This window comes from Schistocerca serialis, chromosome 3 (genome assembly GCF_023864345.2).
Source record: "Schistocerca serialis cubense isolate TAMUIC-IGC-003099 chromosome 3, iqSchSeri2.2, whole genome shotgun sequence".
In the NCBI taxonomy this organism is placed as follows: Eukaryota; Metazoa; Arthropoda; class Insecta; order Orthoptera; family Acrididae; genus Schistocerca; species Schistocerca serialis.
Window position 1 is genome coordinate 839,892,248 of NC_064640.1, and position 14,602 is coordinate 839,906,849.

The following is a 14,602-nucleotide window of genomic DNA, read 5'->3' on the forward strand; positions in this document are numbered from 1 at the left end:
ATTTATTGTGGGGAAGTGTTGACCAATGCACATGCCATAAATGAGTAACTTGGCGACATAAACCGCTCCGTAGATCGGTAAACGGAAGAGACTGAAGAGCAGGCCGAGGAAGAGAGACTGCAGCCTTGGCCGCTCTATCGGCCGCCTCATTTCCACAGATACCAGCGTGTCCCGGGAGCCAGAGGAACGCCACTGAGACGCCCCCCAGGTGGAGCAAGCGCAGACAGTCCTGAATCCGGTGGACCAGAGGGTGCACAGGGTAAAGAGCTTGGAGACTTAGGAGAGAGCTGAGAGAATCTGAGCAGATTACGTACTGTATCCGCTGATGGCGGCGGATGTAGTGGACAGCCTGGAGAACAGCGTAAAGCTCCGCAGTATAAACCAAACACTGGTCAGGAAGCCGAAAGTGATTTGGGGTGTCGCCAACAATATAGGCACTCCCTACACCTAACGATGTTTTCGAGCCATCGGTGTAAATAAATGTGGCTTCCGTCATTTGTGCACATAGAGCAGCAAATGCCCGACGGTAAACAAGTGTAGGGGTACCATCCTTGGGAAATTGACATAGGTCTCTGAGCAAGTCGATCCGGGGACGGAGCCAAGGCGGTGCTGTACCCCAAGTTGTCAAGAAGGTTTTTGGAAAGCGGAAGGAAAGAGAATGGAGCAGTTGACGGAAGCGGACTCCCGGGGGTAGTAGGGAGGAGGAGCGGCCTGCATACCCGACATCAAAGGAGGCGTCGAAAAAAAGGTTATGGGCTGGATTAGCAGGCATGGAAGACAGATGGCTAGCATAACGACTCAGAAGGACTGCCCGCCGATTGGACAGCGGAGATTCAGCAGTCTCAGCATAAAGGCTTTCCACAGGGCTGGTGTAAAAAGCTCCAGACACTAAACGTAATCCACGGTGGTGGATAGAGTCGAGACGCCGAAGAATAGACGGCCGAGCAGAGGAGTAGACTATGCTTCCATAATCCAATTTCGAGCGCACTAAGGCGCGATAGAGGCGGAGAAGGACCACTCGGTCCGCTCCCCAAGAGGTACCATTCAGGACACGGAGGGTGTTAAGGGAACGCAGACAGCGAGCCGAAAGATAGGAAACGTGGGAGGACCAGCACAGTTTTCTGTCAAACATAAGACCCAAGAATTTAGCGACGTCGGAAAACGGAAGGTTGACAGGACCTAGATGTAAGGAGGGCTGAAGAAACTCCTTACGTCGCCAAAAATTAACACAAACGGTCTTACTGGGTGAGAAACGGAAGCCGGTTTCGATGCTCCACGAGTGGAGGCGATCGAGACATCCTTGAAGACATCTTTCAAGAAGGCTGGTCCGTTGAGAGCTGTAGTAGATCGCAAAATCGTCCACAAAGAGGGAGCCCGAGACATCAGGAAGGAGACAATCCATAATTGGATTAATGGCGATGGCAAACAGTACAACACTCAGCACGGAGCCCTGGGGTACCCCATTTTCTTGGGAGAAAGTACGGGAGAGAGTAGTGTTCACCCGCACCCTAAATGTGCGCTCTGCCATAAATTCGCGAAGAAAAGGGGCAGCCGGCCTCTAAAGCCCCAAGAGAACAGTGTGCGGAGGATGCCTGTCCTCCAACAGGTATCGTACGCTCTCTCCAGATCAAAAAATATTGCTACCGTTTGGCGTTTCCAGAGAAAATTGTTCATGATATAAGTGGAGAGAGCAACAAGATGGTCAACAGCAGAACGATGCTTTCGGAATCCGCATTGGGCTGGTGTTAAAAGACTGCGGGACTCCAGCCACCAAGCTAAACGGTAATTCACCATACGCTCCAAAACCTTACAGACACTACTCGTAAGAGAAATGGGGCGATAGCTAGAGGGGAGATGTTTGTCCTTTCCAGGTTTCGGAACGGGAATGACAATAGCTTCCCGCCATCGCCTGGGAAAGGTACTGTCGGTCCAAATTCGATTATAAAGGCGAAGGAGGTAACGCAGGCTATGGGTTGATAAATGCAGCAACATTTGGACATGGATACCATACGGTCCTGGGGCGGAGGAGCGAGAAGAAGAGAGTGCATGTTGGAGTTCGCGCATGGAGAAAACAGTATTGTAGCTTTCGCGATTTTGAGAGGAGAAAGCAAGATGTCGCACTTCCGCTGCACGTTTCTTCGGGAGAAACGCCGGCGGGTAATTTGAAGAGCTCGAAATCTCAGCAAAGTGCTGACCCAATGAGTTAGAAATTGCGACGGGGTCCACTAAGGTATCATGCGCGACAGTGAGCCCAGAGACCGGGGAGAAACTAGGCGCGCCTGAGAACCGTCGAAGCCGACTCCAAACTTCCGAGGAGGGAGTGAAGTTGTTAAATAAGCTAGTAAAGAATTTCCAGCTTGCCTTCTTGCTATCGCGGATGACGCGACGGCATCGCGCACGGAGCTGCTTATATCGGATACAGTTGGACAAATTTGGATGGTGACGGAAAATGCGAAGAGCACGTCGCCGCTCACGTATTGCGTCACGGCATGCCTCGTTCCACCAAGGGACTGGAGGGCGCCGGGGCAATTCGGAGGTGCGTGGTATTGAACGTTCCGCAGCTGTGAGAATAACGTCGGTAAAATGTGTGACCTCATCGTCGACGCTGGGAAAGCGACGGTCATCGAATGTCGCTAGAGATGAAAAAAGTGTCCAATCGGCTTGGGCAAACTTCCAGCGTCGCGAGCGCATATATGGCAGTTGAGGCTGCAGTCGAAGAACACATGGAAAGTGGTCACTCGAGTGTGTATCATCAAGGGCGAACCATTCGAAGCGCCGAGCTAGCGGAACAGTACCGACCGCAAGGTCCAAATGGGATAAATTTGCCGTGGAGGCAGACAAAAATGTGGGGACCCCAGTGTTGAGGCAGACTAAATCCGCTTGGTGGAAGACGTCTAGCAATAGTGAGCCACGTGGACAAGGATGTGGAGATCCCCAAAGCGGGTGGTGGGCATTGAAGTCCCCAACCAGCAAATAGGGGGGTGGAAGCTGACCAAGAAGATGAAGGAGATCAGCTCGTGTCATTGGTGTAGACGATGGAATGTATACCGTACAAAGAGAGAACGTGTATCCAGAAAGGGAAAGACGGACGGCGACAGCTTGGAAGGAAGTGTTTAAGGGGATTGGGTGATAATGGAGAGTATCATGGAGCAGAATCATGAGTCCTCCATGGGCTGGAGAGCCTTCAACAGAGGGGAGGTCATATCGGACGGACTGAAAATGAGGGAGAACAAAGCGGTCATGGGGACGCAGCTTTGTTTCCTGAAGACAGAAGATGACCGGCGAGTAGGATCGTAAGAGGATCGACAATTCCTCCCGATTGGCGCGAATTCCGCGGATATTCCAGTGGATAATGGACATAGGGTGAACAGAAAATGGAGGAACGTGACCAAGGGTGCTGTCAACTCAACGACTGCTCAGAGCTTGCGACCGACAGCATGGAATGGCATTCAGTCGAAGGCAGAAGATCCTGATCCATAGGTTGGTCAGGAGCAGCTCCTGCCACCAATGATCGGCCAGTTGACCGGCCACCAACAGTGCGCCTCGGCGACACAGAAGATGGCCGAGGGCGATTTCCGCCAGGTGGTGCTGTAGATGGGACACGCCTTGGCGGAGAAGGAGAGGAACTGTGTTTCTTCGTAGCCTTCTTGGAGGTATGTTTAGATGATTGAGGAACCGATGGTTGTGAAGTTGCGGTACGTAAAAACTCTTCACGAGAATGCTCTTTTTTTGAAGACTTGGCGTCTGACTTTTGGGCTCGAGATTTAGCAGAACCCGACGAAGGGTGAGCCATAGAGTGGGCAGGCGAAAGAGGTGAGGTTGAACGGGCGATCTTTGCGCTGGCCGATCTGACGACCGTGGTACTAAATGTGAGGTCGCAAGTCTGCGTGGCCGCCTCCTTTGTTGGCCGAGGAGAAGCAAGGACAGTGCTGTATTTTCCTTTCTGAGGCACGGTGGGCTGTCGACTGGCGAGTAACTTTCGAGCAGCAAAGGTCGACACCTTTTCCTTCACTCTTATTTCCTGGATCAGCTTTTCGTCCTTAAAAACAGGGCAATCTCGAGAGGAAGCAGCGTGGTCACCCATACAGTTGATGCAGCGAGGGGATGGAGGTGGACAAGCACCCTCATGGGCATCCCTGCCACACGTAACACATTTGGCCGGATTGGAACAGGACTGGCTGGTGTGGTTGAACCGCTGACATCGATAGCAACGCGTAGGGTTTGGGACATAAGGGCGAACGGAAATTCTCATAGCCTGCTTTGATTTTTGATGGGAGTTGAACTTTGTCAAATGTCAAGAAGACAGTGCGGGTTGGAATGATGTTCGAGTCAACCCTTTTCATAACCCGATGAACAGCCGTGACGCCTTGGTCAGACAGATAGTGCTGAATTTCTTCGTCAGACAATCCATCGAGGGAGCGCGTATAAACGACTCCACGCGAGGAATTTAAGGTACGGTGCGGTTCCACCCGGACAGGGAAGGTGTGGAGCAGAGTAGTACGCAGCAATTTTTGAGCCTGGAGGGCACTGTGTGTTTCTAACAACAGGGTGCCATTCCGTAATCTGGAACAAGACTTTACAGGACCCGCAATTGCGTCGACACTTTTCTGAATAATGAAAGGGTTGACCGTGGAAAAGTCGTGACCTTCGTCAGACCGAGAAACAACAAGGAACTGTGGCAACGATGGAAGAACCGTCTGTGGCTGAGACTCAGTGAACTTACGTTTGTGAGCAGACATAGTGGAAGGTGAGGAAACCATTGCGGAAGAATCCCCCATGATTACCGGCGTCTCCGATGGCGCGCTCCTCCCTTGTGGGGGCCCTCACCGAGGGCACACCCGCCTTAGGTGATTGTTCACACCTCAGGTCACACCTCCCGACAAACGGACGGAGGGACCAATCGGCACTTTCGGAAGGTATCAGCTCGGGTAATCACCCCTCCCTGGGCCTGGCCTTTACCAGGGGGTACGTACGTGTCCTACCTGTCTACCCGGGGCGGGGAATTACGCGTTACCCCGTCACCGGCTACGCATGGAAGTGCGTGGGTCGGCCTTCAGACACGCACAGGGAGGAAGAAAGAGACAGGGAAAGGAAAGAAGAGAGGTCTCAAACGCCGCAGCGGAGAAAAGGGTAAAGAGAAGAGGTAAAGAGAAGAGGTAAGGAATAGAGAAGGACGAAGAAAGATGAAGACATACAAGCAAGGAAGGCGAAGAGTGCGGTACATTTACAAGCGTCCGTCTCCGGACGTAGGCACAAACCATACTCCCCAGAGGGGGAGAAAGGGAAGGAAAGAGCAAGAGGTGAGGGGGGAGGGCGAAGATGGGGGACGGGGAGGGATGCGGAAAGGGAAGGGAAGGGAAGGTATGCAGCCCGGAAAGGAAGGAGGGCCACATTAGCTCGGGGTCCCGTGCTCGCTACGCACGTGTCCACAAAAGAGTTGTGGACCCCCTGGGGGGAAAGGTCCAGGGTATTTTTCATTATATCTGAAGTAGAGATAGCACAGCTATATATTTCATGTGTTCCATGTAATCAACATATCTTCCCATCAAATAGAATTCCAGTGTTGAGTCAAGGTCTCAAAATGGTTCAAATGGTTCTGAGCACTATGGGACTTAACATCTGTGGTCATCAGTCCCCTAGAACTTAGAAGTACTTAAACCTAACTAACCTAAGGACATCACACACATCCATGCCCGAGGTAGGATTCGAACCTGCGACCGTAGTGGTCGCGTCGTTCCAGACTGTAGCGCATAGAACCGCTTTGTTACTCCGGCCGGCCTGTCAAGGTCTCGGCTATCAAGTAAAGATGCTTTAGTGAGTGTATACTGGTGTATGAGTACTTCTTTTCCCACATCTACAAGCTCTTTGCGTGAGGTGTGTTCATGGCAGTCGCAAATGCATGTTTGTATGCATCAGCCTGTGGTCTACAAATATGACAGAAGCACTTCTTATAGATGAATCAGAAACAAAAGTAAGTCATCTATACAGACATCGTACTCCTTAAAAATATCAAGAACACAAGTTGAGGAATAAACCCCCCCCTCCAGACACCTGCGCTCACTCACACACACACACACACACACACACACACACACACACACACACACAGAGAAGGCATACAGTACACACACACACAGACAGAAGGCATACAGTACCTATCTGAATGTAGCAACTATAAATGTTTATGTATGCAAGCACTTATTTTTTGTAAGTGGCTTCAAATATATGTATGTATATGGGTTGCAGTAGTTATTTGAAAATGAAGAGGCTTAATCAGAAGTTGTGGTCTGATAATTTGCTTTAATATATATTTGCACGCAGTCAGTTTGGCAATTTTACTGCACAGATATGTGAAGGACTGTGGGTTCCATAGCATACGCTCCTCCATATTGTTACATGCCTAGAGTGAATCATATGAACATGTCAGCTGTGTGAGGATATATGGAGTATGATTGCTGCGTGTCTGTGTGCCCTCTCCCATTACCACAGTGCCATGGAAAACAGCCATATAAGGAACTGATATCAACAGTCTACTGTAGTCTGCCGTGATCTATTTTAGACCACCACAATCAGTGGGATGTGTGTTGTCATTAACATATTATTGGTGGCAGTGTCTGGTTTCTATCAGATCACAATATTACTGAGCCTTTCCAGTCTACATCAAAGAGAAGGGTGCATGATCACTATCCACCTCCAAAACTATCGTCACCTGATCATGTTAGTATTTTGCACGAGAATGGAACAAGATTCCCTTGAAAAAAGAAAACCATACAAGATGTGTTCATGGATGTGTATTTATCCATTCCAAGACAACTGGGAACTCTATGAATGCCAAAGGCCTTCCCACACTACATTAGGCATAGTAATGTTCCTGCTCCACTACAGTTGACATAGCACAGCCACATGTGTGTATACGTCAGGTGCTGGAGTCTACTTCTACCCTTGCTACACGTCTAGCCTGGTCAGTGTAAGACATGAGGGTGGTGATGGCAGTATCTGTAACACAAGGACATTGAAGTCCTAAGTGTAGACTCTTTCCTCTCTGCCATGATAGTCCTTTCTCTACCAGGCAGGTGAGCATCAAATACAATTTGCTAACCTACAGGACATGGCGGGCGCAGAACCCTGCCTTTGTTGCATGGAAGACAAGTTTGTGAGGTGACTGAATACGTCATTGAAATTATTGCGAAACTTTTTCCAGAGAGGCAGCCTGCACTGAGGCACAGTTTTGTTGTGAGGTGAATGGCACACCACACCAGCTAAGGGCGAGAGTGATTTAGAGTTGCTCTGTACTATGCATGTAACCTTGGTAGTCAGTGGCCATCTTTTGACTAAACTGCCACCTGCCTGAGAATCCACTGTCAGGATCCCTATATGGGATAATTAACGTGTTGAAAAATGTGCACGGAAGGCTTCTGGCCTTGGTGTGGCTCCTACCAAACACAATGTCTTCCCGTTACTGTCGATGTTGGCTGGGGTCGGCACCCCTATCTGTGTTAACTGAATGACAAGGAGCAACAGGCATATCTGGGCATGTCACTTCACAATGCCACCTCCCACCTTGTGTGCGACTTGGTGAGGGTTCAGGCATCGAGGGGTGGGGTGGAAGACAGGGAAATGTAGCAGTTTTATTCCTCATTGTACTGCATGCTGGACTCAAGTGACATGAGATGGCCAGGACACAGTCTGCAACTTAACTTATCCCCTCTCCATACTTCCTATGGTGAGGGAATTAACAGTGGTGTATTGTGGGTGTTCTTTCTAAACTCAGGTAAGGGAGCTTAATCAACTACAATGTGTGATAAGAGTGCAATGTTTTGTTTTGCAGTAGCTGATGGGCATTTCTTTTAAACTTAAAGCATGCAAATACTGTGTGTGTGTGTGTGTGTGTGTGTGTGTGTGTGTAAATGCATTGTTTTAAACTCGTGCAGGCAACCTGAAGGACCTTCAGCTTTTTGGTAGATATTAATCTGGCTTTACCTTAGGACAAGGTATTATCACCACCACCACCACCACCACCACCACTACTACTACTACTACTACTACTACTACTGAACCTCTCATAGTGGGCATAATTCATTAAAGAATCTTACTCATAGGGCGAAACACTCATTTACTGAAACAATTTATTCATATAAATTTATGTAAAATACAACAATGCATTCCACGCAGAAAAAGCACTAAAACTTTTATCTTATTCATGCCATTTATTCAAAGAAAATTATACATACAGTATTATGTATTTTATTATTCACAATACTTAAATAATTCTTTTTTACTAGGACTAGACGCAATCGATTCCCATGTTGTCAGCATTTCTCTTATTACGCCAGATTTTGCTCCTTTGCTGTGACTGCCGCCTAGTCCTCCTCCTCCTCCTCCTCCTCCTCCTCCTCCGAAGTCCTCTCAACAACTTCCGGCTGTGAAACATATTGCAACTCCATAAGCTCTTCGGTGGTCATTTCTTGACTGATATTCCACAAGCTCATCCATATCATTGTTATTCACTTCTAGTCCCACACTATTGGCCAGAGACACAATCTCGTTGACTAAATGCTCAAATTCCCCAGTCACACATTCAATGGCACACACTGGCCAAATATTCTTCGAAGTAGGAGTGAGACATCTCTTGGTAACCCCTTCCCACACCTTTACAATCATCTCAATGCAGACAATGATGTTGAAATGATATTTCCGAAACACTGAGAATGAGATTGGTAGCTTCAGTCAACTCAAAGCAACGTTCAAAGAGTGCTTTAGTGTAGACTTCTTAAAGTTATAAATAATCGGCTGGTCCACAGGCTGGAGTAATGGATGTTGATCAATTGAAATTCTTCAAGGAAGTGATTTTGTAGGCTGGGAGAATGGGCAGGAGCACTGTCCATAACGAGTAAGACGAGTGGCAGATTCATCTGAAGCAAATATTTTTTCCACCAAAGGACCAAACACTTCATTGATCCAACTAAAAAAAAAAAAACATGTGTCACACAAGCCTTGTTGTTGGACCTCCACATCACATTTAACCTACTCTTGTGGACTTTACACTTCTTGAAGGCTCATGGAGTTTCTGAATGGTAAACAAGCAGTGGTTTAGTTTCCAATCACCACTTGCATTGGCGCATAATAGCAGTGCAAGAGGGTCTTTCATTGGCTTTTGACCGGGCAATGCATTCTCCTCTGCTGTTATAAAGGTACGCTGCAGCATCTTTTCCCAGAATAGACCAGTCTTGTCACAATTAAAAACCTGTTATGGCAGATAACCCTCAGAATCTATGAGCATTTGGAAGTTACTGATACAAGTTCTCTGCTGCCTTTGTGTCAGAGCTGGCTGCTTCACGATGCCTTACAACGCTGGGGAAGCCGGTTCTTCTCTTAAACTGCCTGAACCACCCACAGCTTCCCTTAAACACTTCTTTGGCCTCTGATGATCCTGGTGTCGTCTTACTGAGGTCAGCAAAAATCAGTCTCGCCTTCTCACAAATGATATTCTTGTTGATTGTGTCGCTTTGCAATTACTTTTCTTTTATCCATATAAGGAGCAACTACTTGACATCGTCCAGAATACAAAATTGTTGTCTAGATATTCTTGTCACTCCCTTTGAAGCAAATATCTCCTTAATCTTATCCTTGTTCTTGAGAATAATGCAAATGGTTGATGTATTTTGTGTGTGTGTGTGTGTGTGTGTGTGTGTGTGTGTGTGTGTGTGTGTGTGTGTGTGTGTGTGGGGGGGGGGGGGAGAATGGTTTTATGTTTTGTTCCTAAGGTCATTTTCTTTCTCTTATGGTCATCTTCATGTGACTTATCTTCAGGGACACTTCCACAATATTAAAATTTGCACACACACAAAAAACCAGTGTGAACACAAGTTTAGCAAAATGTGCAACCACAAGCTGCACTAGTCATACTAAATCATTGTCAACTGTTATGTGAAACATCACCTCTTTAAGCAATGTCTTTTTTTACAATTTGTTTTTGTTGTTATGCCAATTGTGTGTTATGGGAGGTGCTTGTTAAGTGAGGTTCCACTGTATTGCCCTGTTTATCTTTTTGCCACTGCCATTTTTTCCACAGCAATCTTGTGCTGTCACAACAAAATCGCCTGAAAAGGTGGGCTGGAGGTGAAGGGGTGATGCCAATAAGCCAGTTTAAAAGTACAGCCAGTCAACTGCATGATAAGGACAGATGGGGACAAGAAATTTGGCAACACTGCACGACATCATTGTCAGAAATCTTGAAATAAACTGTAAACAATGCAGGACGCTGGGATGAACATTGCCCCACTACTTGCTCTTTCTTGGTATGTGGGCTTGAAAACTCTTCAGAAATATTGGAGATTCCACATGTCAGATCAGCACAGCTTTAATGAAGAAGAAATGAAACCACCCACAAGATCCAAAGGAGTAGGGCCTGTTTAAGTGCAGGCCATTCCTCCTGTGTCAGCAATATTTTGGCAAAATTATGCAGAATCATGAGGAAACATTATGTCAAAGTAATCTTCTGGCCACCTACAAAGATTTGTGCTCTTCTCTGTCCCATGAAGGACAATCTGGGATTGCGGGGGCTAGAATCTGCAGAATGCCTTGCCAGTATGGAAAAGCCTAACTGGTCAGACTACATGCAAAATATGTGAAAGTTGCATTAAACATGATCGCCGCATTATTCTATCGCAACCCTGTAAGTCAGCCATAGCTGAGCATTGTATCTCCACAGGACATTCTACTGATTAAATTAAATTGAAATCCAGACTTTTCAGCTGCTTACAGGTGTTCATAAATATCAATGGAGACAGTTGAAAATGTATGCCCCGAACAGGATTCGAACCTGGGATCTCCTGCTTACATGGCAGATGCTCTATCCCACAGCCATCAAGGACACGCTCCCCATGAAACCCACATTTCCAACTTATTGTCCACAAACTACATTTGTAGTGCTCCTGCCCACTATACTCATTACTCGCGATATTCAGTCTATCGAATCCTGTAAGTTGGAAATGTGGGTCTCACGGGGAGCATGCCAGAGATAATTCCCTGCAGTCACACTATCTTCTGTGTCCTCGATGGCTCAGTCGGATAGAGCACCTGCCATGTAAGCAGGAGATCCCGGGTCGGAGCACACACTTTCAACTGTCCTCATTAATATTTATGAACATCTGTGAGCAGCTACAAGGGTCTGGATTTCAATGTAATTTCATACTTAAGGAGCTCCAAGGTCACCAATGGCGTCTGTTCTTTCAATCGTCATATTCTACAGATTGTTCTGCAAAGAAAATCTTGCTCTCGACAAGATGATTCTGGGATTCAATTATTAATGAATTGTGGAAACATGTTGGTGGAATATCTTTGTAATCAAGATGGTGGCTTCCAACTGGATAAGGTGTGGGACCTAGTGATTTTTTTCATATATTTAGAAATAGGGGCCAACATTAAAACAGGGAGCATACATGTATGATCACCATTACACATGCGCCTGCACTGCATATGTGGAGCAATTTTTTGAAGACTGCGCTAAACTCAACAGAAGTCTTTCACGTAGCAGCTACCTTTGCACATGCATCTCCGTGCAGCTTTTGGTAAGAAGTTAGTGATGTCAAACAGCAGTCTTCAGTGCAAAACACTCACCTGAAGGTGGCTGAATAGTTGTCAGCTGAAATATCATGGCAAGTAGTTGATGTCATCTGGCTGCAATCTCAAAACTTCACGGAATATGTAATTACTGTTACAAAGTCAGTGTCTTATAAAATGGTATGTTCAAGAGGTCCGAGTCAAATTTTGCCAGTACAACATTATACAAAGTGGCAATACAACTCTAAATTTCCAGAACTAGCAACAATAAAATTAATTTATAGCATAATTAATCAATAAAACTTACAGTTCCTTTTGCTACTAGGAAAACTGCTTCTTGTGTGGCAAGAGAAACATCAGGATCCATTTTCATCAAGTGTTTAATTCTCCCAATAGGCAAACGGACCAGTTTCTCTCCTTTATCTGCCTGGTCATTATTTGCATTACCGTACGGCTGCTCATCTGTGGGCAAGTCGTCATCAGCTTTCTCCAAATTCTCTTGTATGGGTAATGTCTTTTCCTTTCCATTCTAGAAAAATATAATAGTAGTGTCAAGCCATTACTTTTCTTAACTGATAATATCTGTGAAAGAGCATTAGTTTCTAAGGTTTTTATACACTACAAGGCTCATAATACAATAGAAATGAATGTTTGCAACAACATTAATACTGTAGTTATTACTAGGTATTTCTGAGTCAATTTCAGACAAAAGTGTGTTTATCAGAAAGTCATCCTGGCAGCATAAATGTACTGCTACAAAGGCATAATACAAGTAACCTTAATATTTGTTGGCATACTTACAGGCACTGCTGGTGCACTACCATATGCAAAGCTCTGATGCATGTACTATGCGTGAAATACAAACTGTGCAAAAATGTTCATGCATTTTCTGTTCTAAACAGATCACCTCAAATTCCTCTGAATCTCAGAAGTTGGTGCCATGGCCTGTATGTGATGGTCTTATTTCTTGTGGAACACAAAACGCAGATAATACGAGTTAAGAGTCAACATGGGAATAACTGCAGATGATAACATGTACTCATGTAACACACAGTTACATAGTACAAGGGACATGTATGTATGGTTGAATGCTAGTAGGTACAGCATCTAACAACCGAAAAAATGTAAACATTGAAAGGCAGAGTTGAGTTTAGTTGGTTTAAAAGAGGGGGGGGAAAGGACGAAACTACGAGGTCATTGGTCCCTTGTTCCTAATAAAACAATGCCACACGTGAGAGACTAAAATGGATGAGACATATAACACAAAATGGAAATTAAGGAAAAACCACAAGAACAAAGGAAAGGCAACGAACCCTAAAAGGAACAAAAAAGAGGACAAGAAAACAACAGATGCTAGAAACAGAAGAGAGTAAAACAAGAAAGGAAATTACAGTGGCTGGCTGACCAAGAGAATAAAAAGGAGAAGCCAGCCACTCTTCAACATATTAAAACTTCCACCCTAAAAGCACTAGCATGATACAGAGGGACAAAGGACATGCACTAAAACCTACATGAAGTATAAAACCCACTCTCATAGATAAAACGTAAGACTATAGCTGCTGTGGAGGCCTTGTCCCCCAACACCAAAGGCAGGGTGGTGGGAAAGTTAAGTCTGTTGCAGTGTAGCTACAAGTGGGCAGTCCAGCAAGAGGTGGACGACTCATTTGGGAGCCACAGCGACACTGAGGTGGGTCCTCGCGACATAGTAGGTGACCATGCATTAGCCACGTATGGCCAATGCGGAGCCGGCAAAGGAGAGGTGATTCCCTGCGAGAAAACTGCATGGAAGACTTCCACACATTCGTTGTTTCCTTAATGATACACAGCTTCTTGTGCGTACTGTTATGCCATTTTGTCTCCCAAAGCCAGAGAACCCTGCGGCGTAAGACAGAACACAGGCCAGCTTCGGAGATGCTCATCTCCAGAAGTGGTTTCCACGTCGCCTGTTTAGCTAGCCTGTCAGCAAGTTCATTGACTGGGATTCCGACACATCCAGGGGTCCACACAAACACCACTGAACAACGGGACCGTTCCAGGGCATAGACGGACACCTGGATGGAAGAAGGTGAAGGTAGCACTGGTCAATAGCTTGTAGTCTTCTCAATGAAATGAGCAGAAATGATGCGCCAGAGCATGAGCAGATGTGCTCAAGGGCACAAGATATGGCTGCCAGCTCTGCAGTGAAAACACTGCAGCCATCTGACAAGGAGTGCTGTTCCATATGTCCTCTCCATGAACATACACAAAGCCTACCTGACCATCAGCCATCGAGCTGTCTGTGTAAACCACTTCAGAGCCCCGGAACATGTAAAGAATCGAGAGGAAATGACAGCGGAGAGCCGCAGGGTTAACAGAGTCCTTAGGGCCATGTGAAAGGTCCAGAGGAAGTTGCGGACGAATCGTACACCATGGAGGCGTACGTGATCAGACTGCAAGTAGAGGTGGTACAGGGAAGGACTCCAGTTCTGAGAGAAGGGACTGCACGCGAATCGCAATCTTTAGTCCCGACCTGGGCCGCCGATGTGGGAGATGATCTGCTGTCGGCGGGAAAAGGAGATGGTAATTCGGATGCTCAGGGGAACTACGATAGTGTGCTGCGTAACTGGCGAGCAGTTGCGCATGTCTGATCTGCAGTGGAGGGACACCAGCCTCCACCAGTATGCTGGTCACCGGACTCATCCTAAAAGCTCCTGTAGCTAATCGAACCCCACAGTGGTGCACAGGGTCAAGGAAATACAACGCTGAGGGCGCTGTCAAACCATAAACCACACTCCAATAGTCAATTCGGGATTGGACAAGGCCTCTGTAGAGCTGCAACAGCGTAGAGCGATCTGCACCCCAACTGCTGTTGCTCAGGCAACAGAAGGCATTGAGGTGTTGCCCGCACTTCTGCTTAAGCTGATGAAGATAGGGAAGCCAAGTCAATCAAGTGTCAAAAACCAGTCCTAGGAATTGATCTCTCTCCACTATAGTGAGTGGATTGTCATTACGGTAAAGCGTGGGTTCCCTATGAATGGTATGATGTCGACAGAAGTGCATG

General features: G+C 46.6%; 1 protein-coding gene across 1 annotated transcript in view; it reads right to left on the reverse strand.

Annotated features, from left to right (window-relative positions):
* The window catches only part of LOC126469600 (DNA polymerase epsilon subunit 4), a 63,953-nt gene that overhangs the window by 13,934 nt on the left and 35,417 nt on the right, over positions 1–14,602 (reverse strand). Inside the window, exon 2 of the mRNA XM_050096723.1 lies at positions 11,870–12,091. Within this exon, the coding sequence (XP_049952680.1) occupies positions 11,870–12,091 (222 nt within the window). The remainder of the gene's footprint in view (positions 1–11,869; positions 12,092–14,602) is intronic.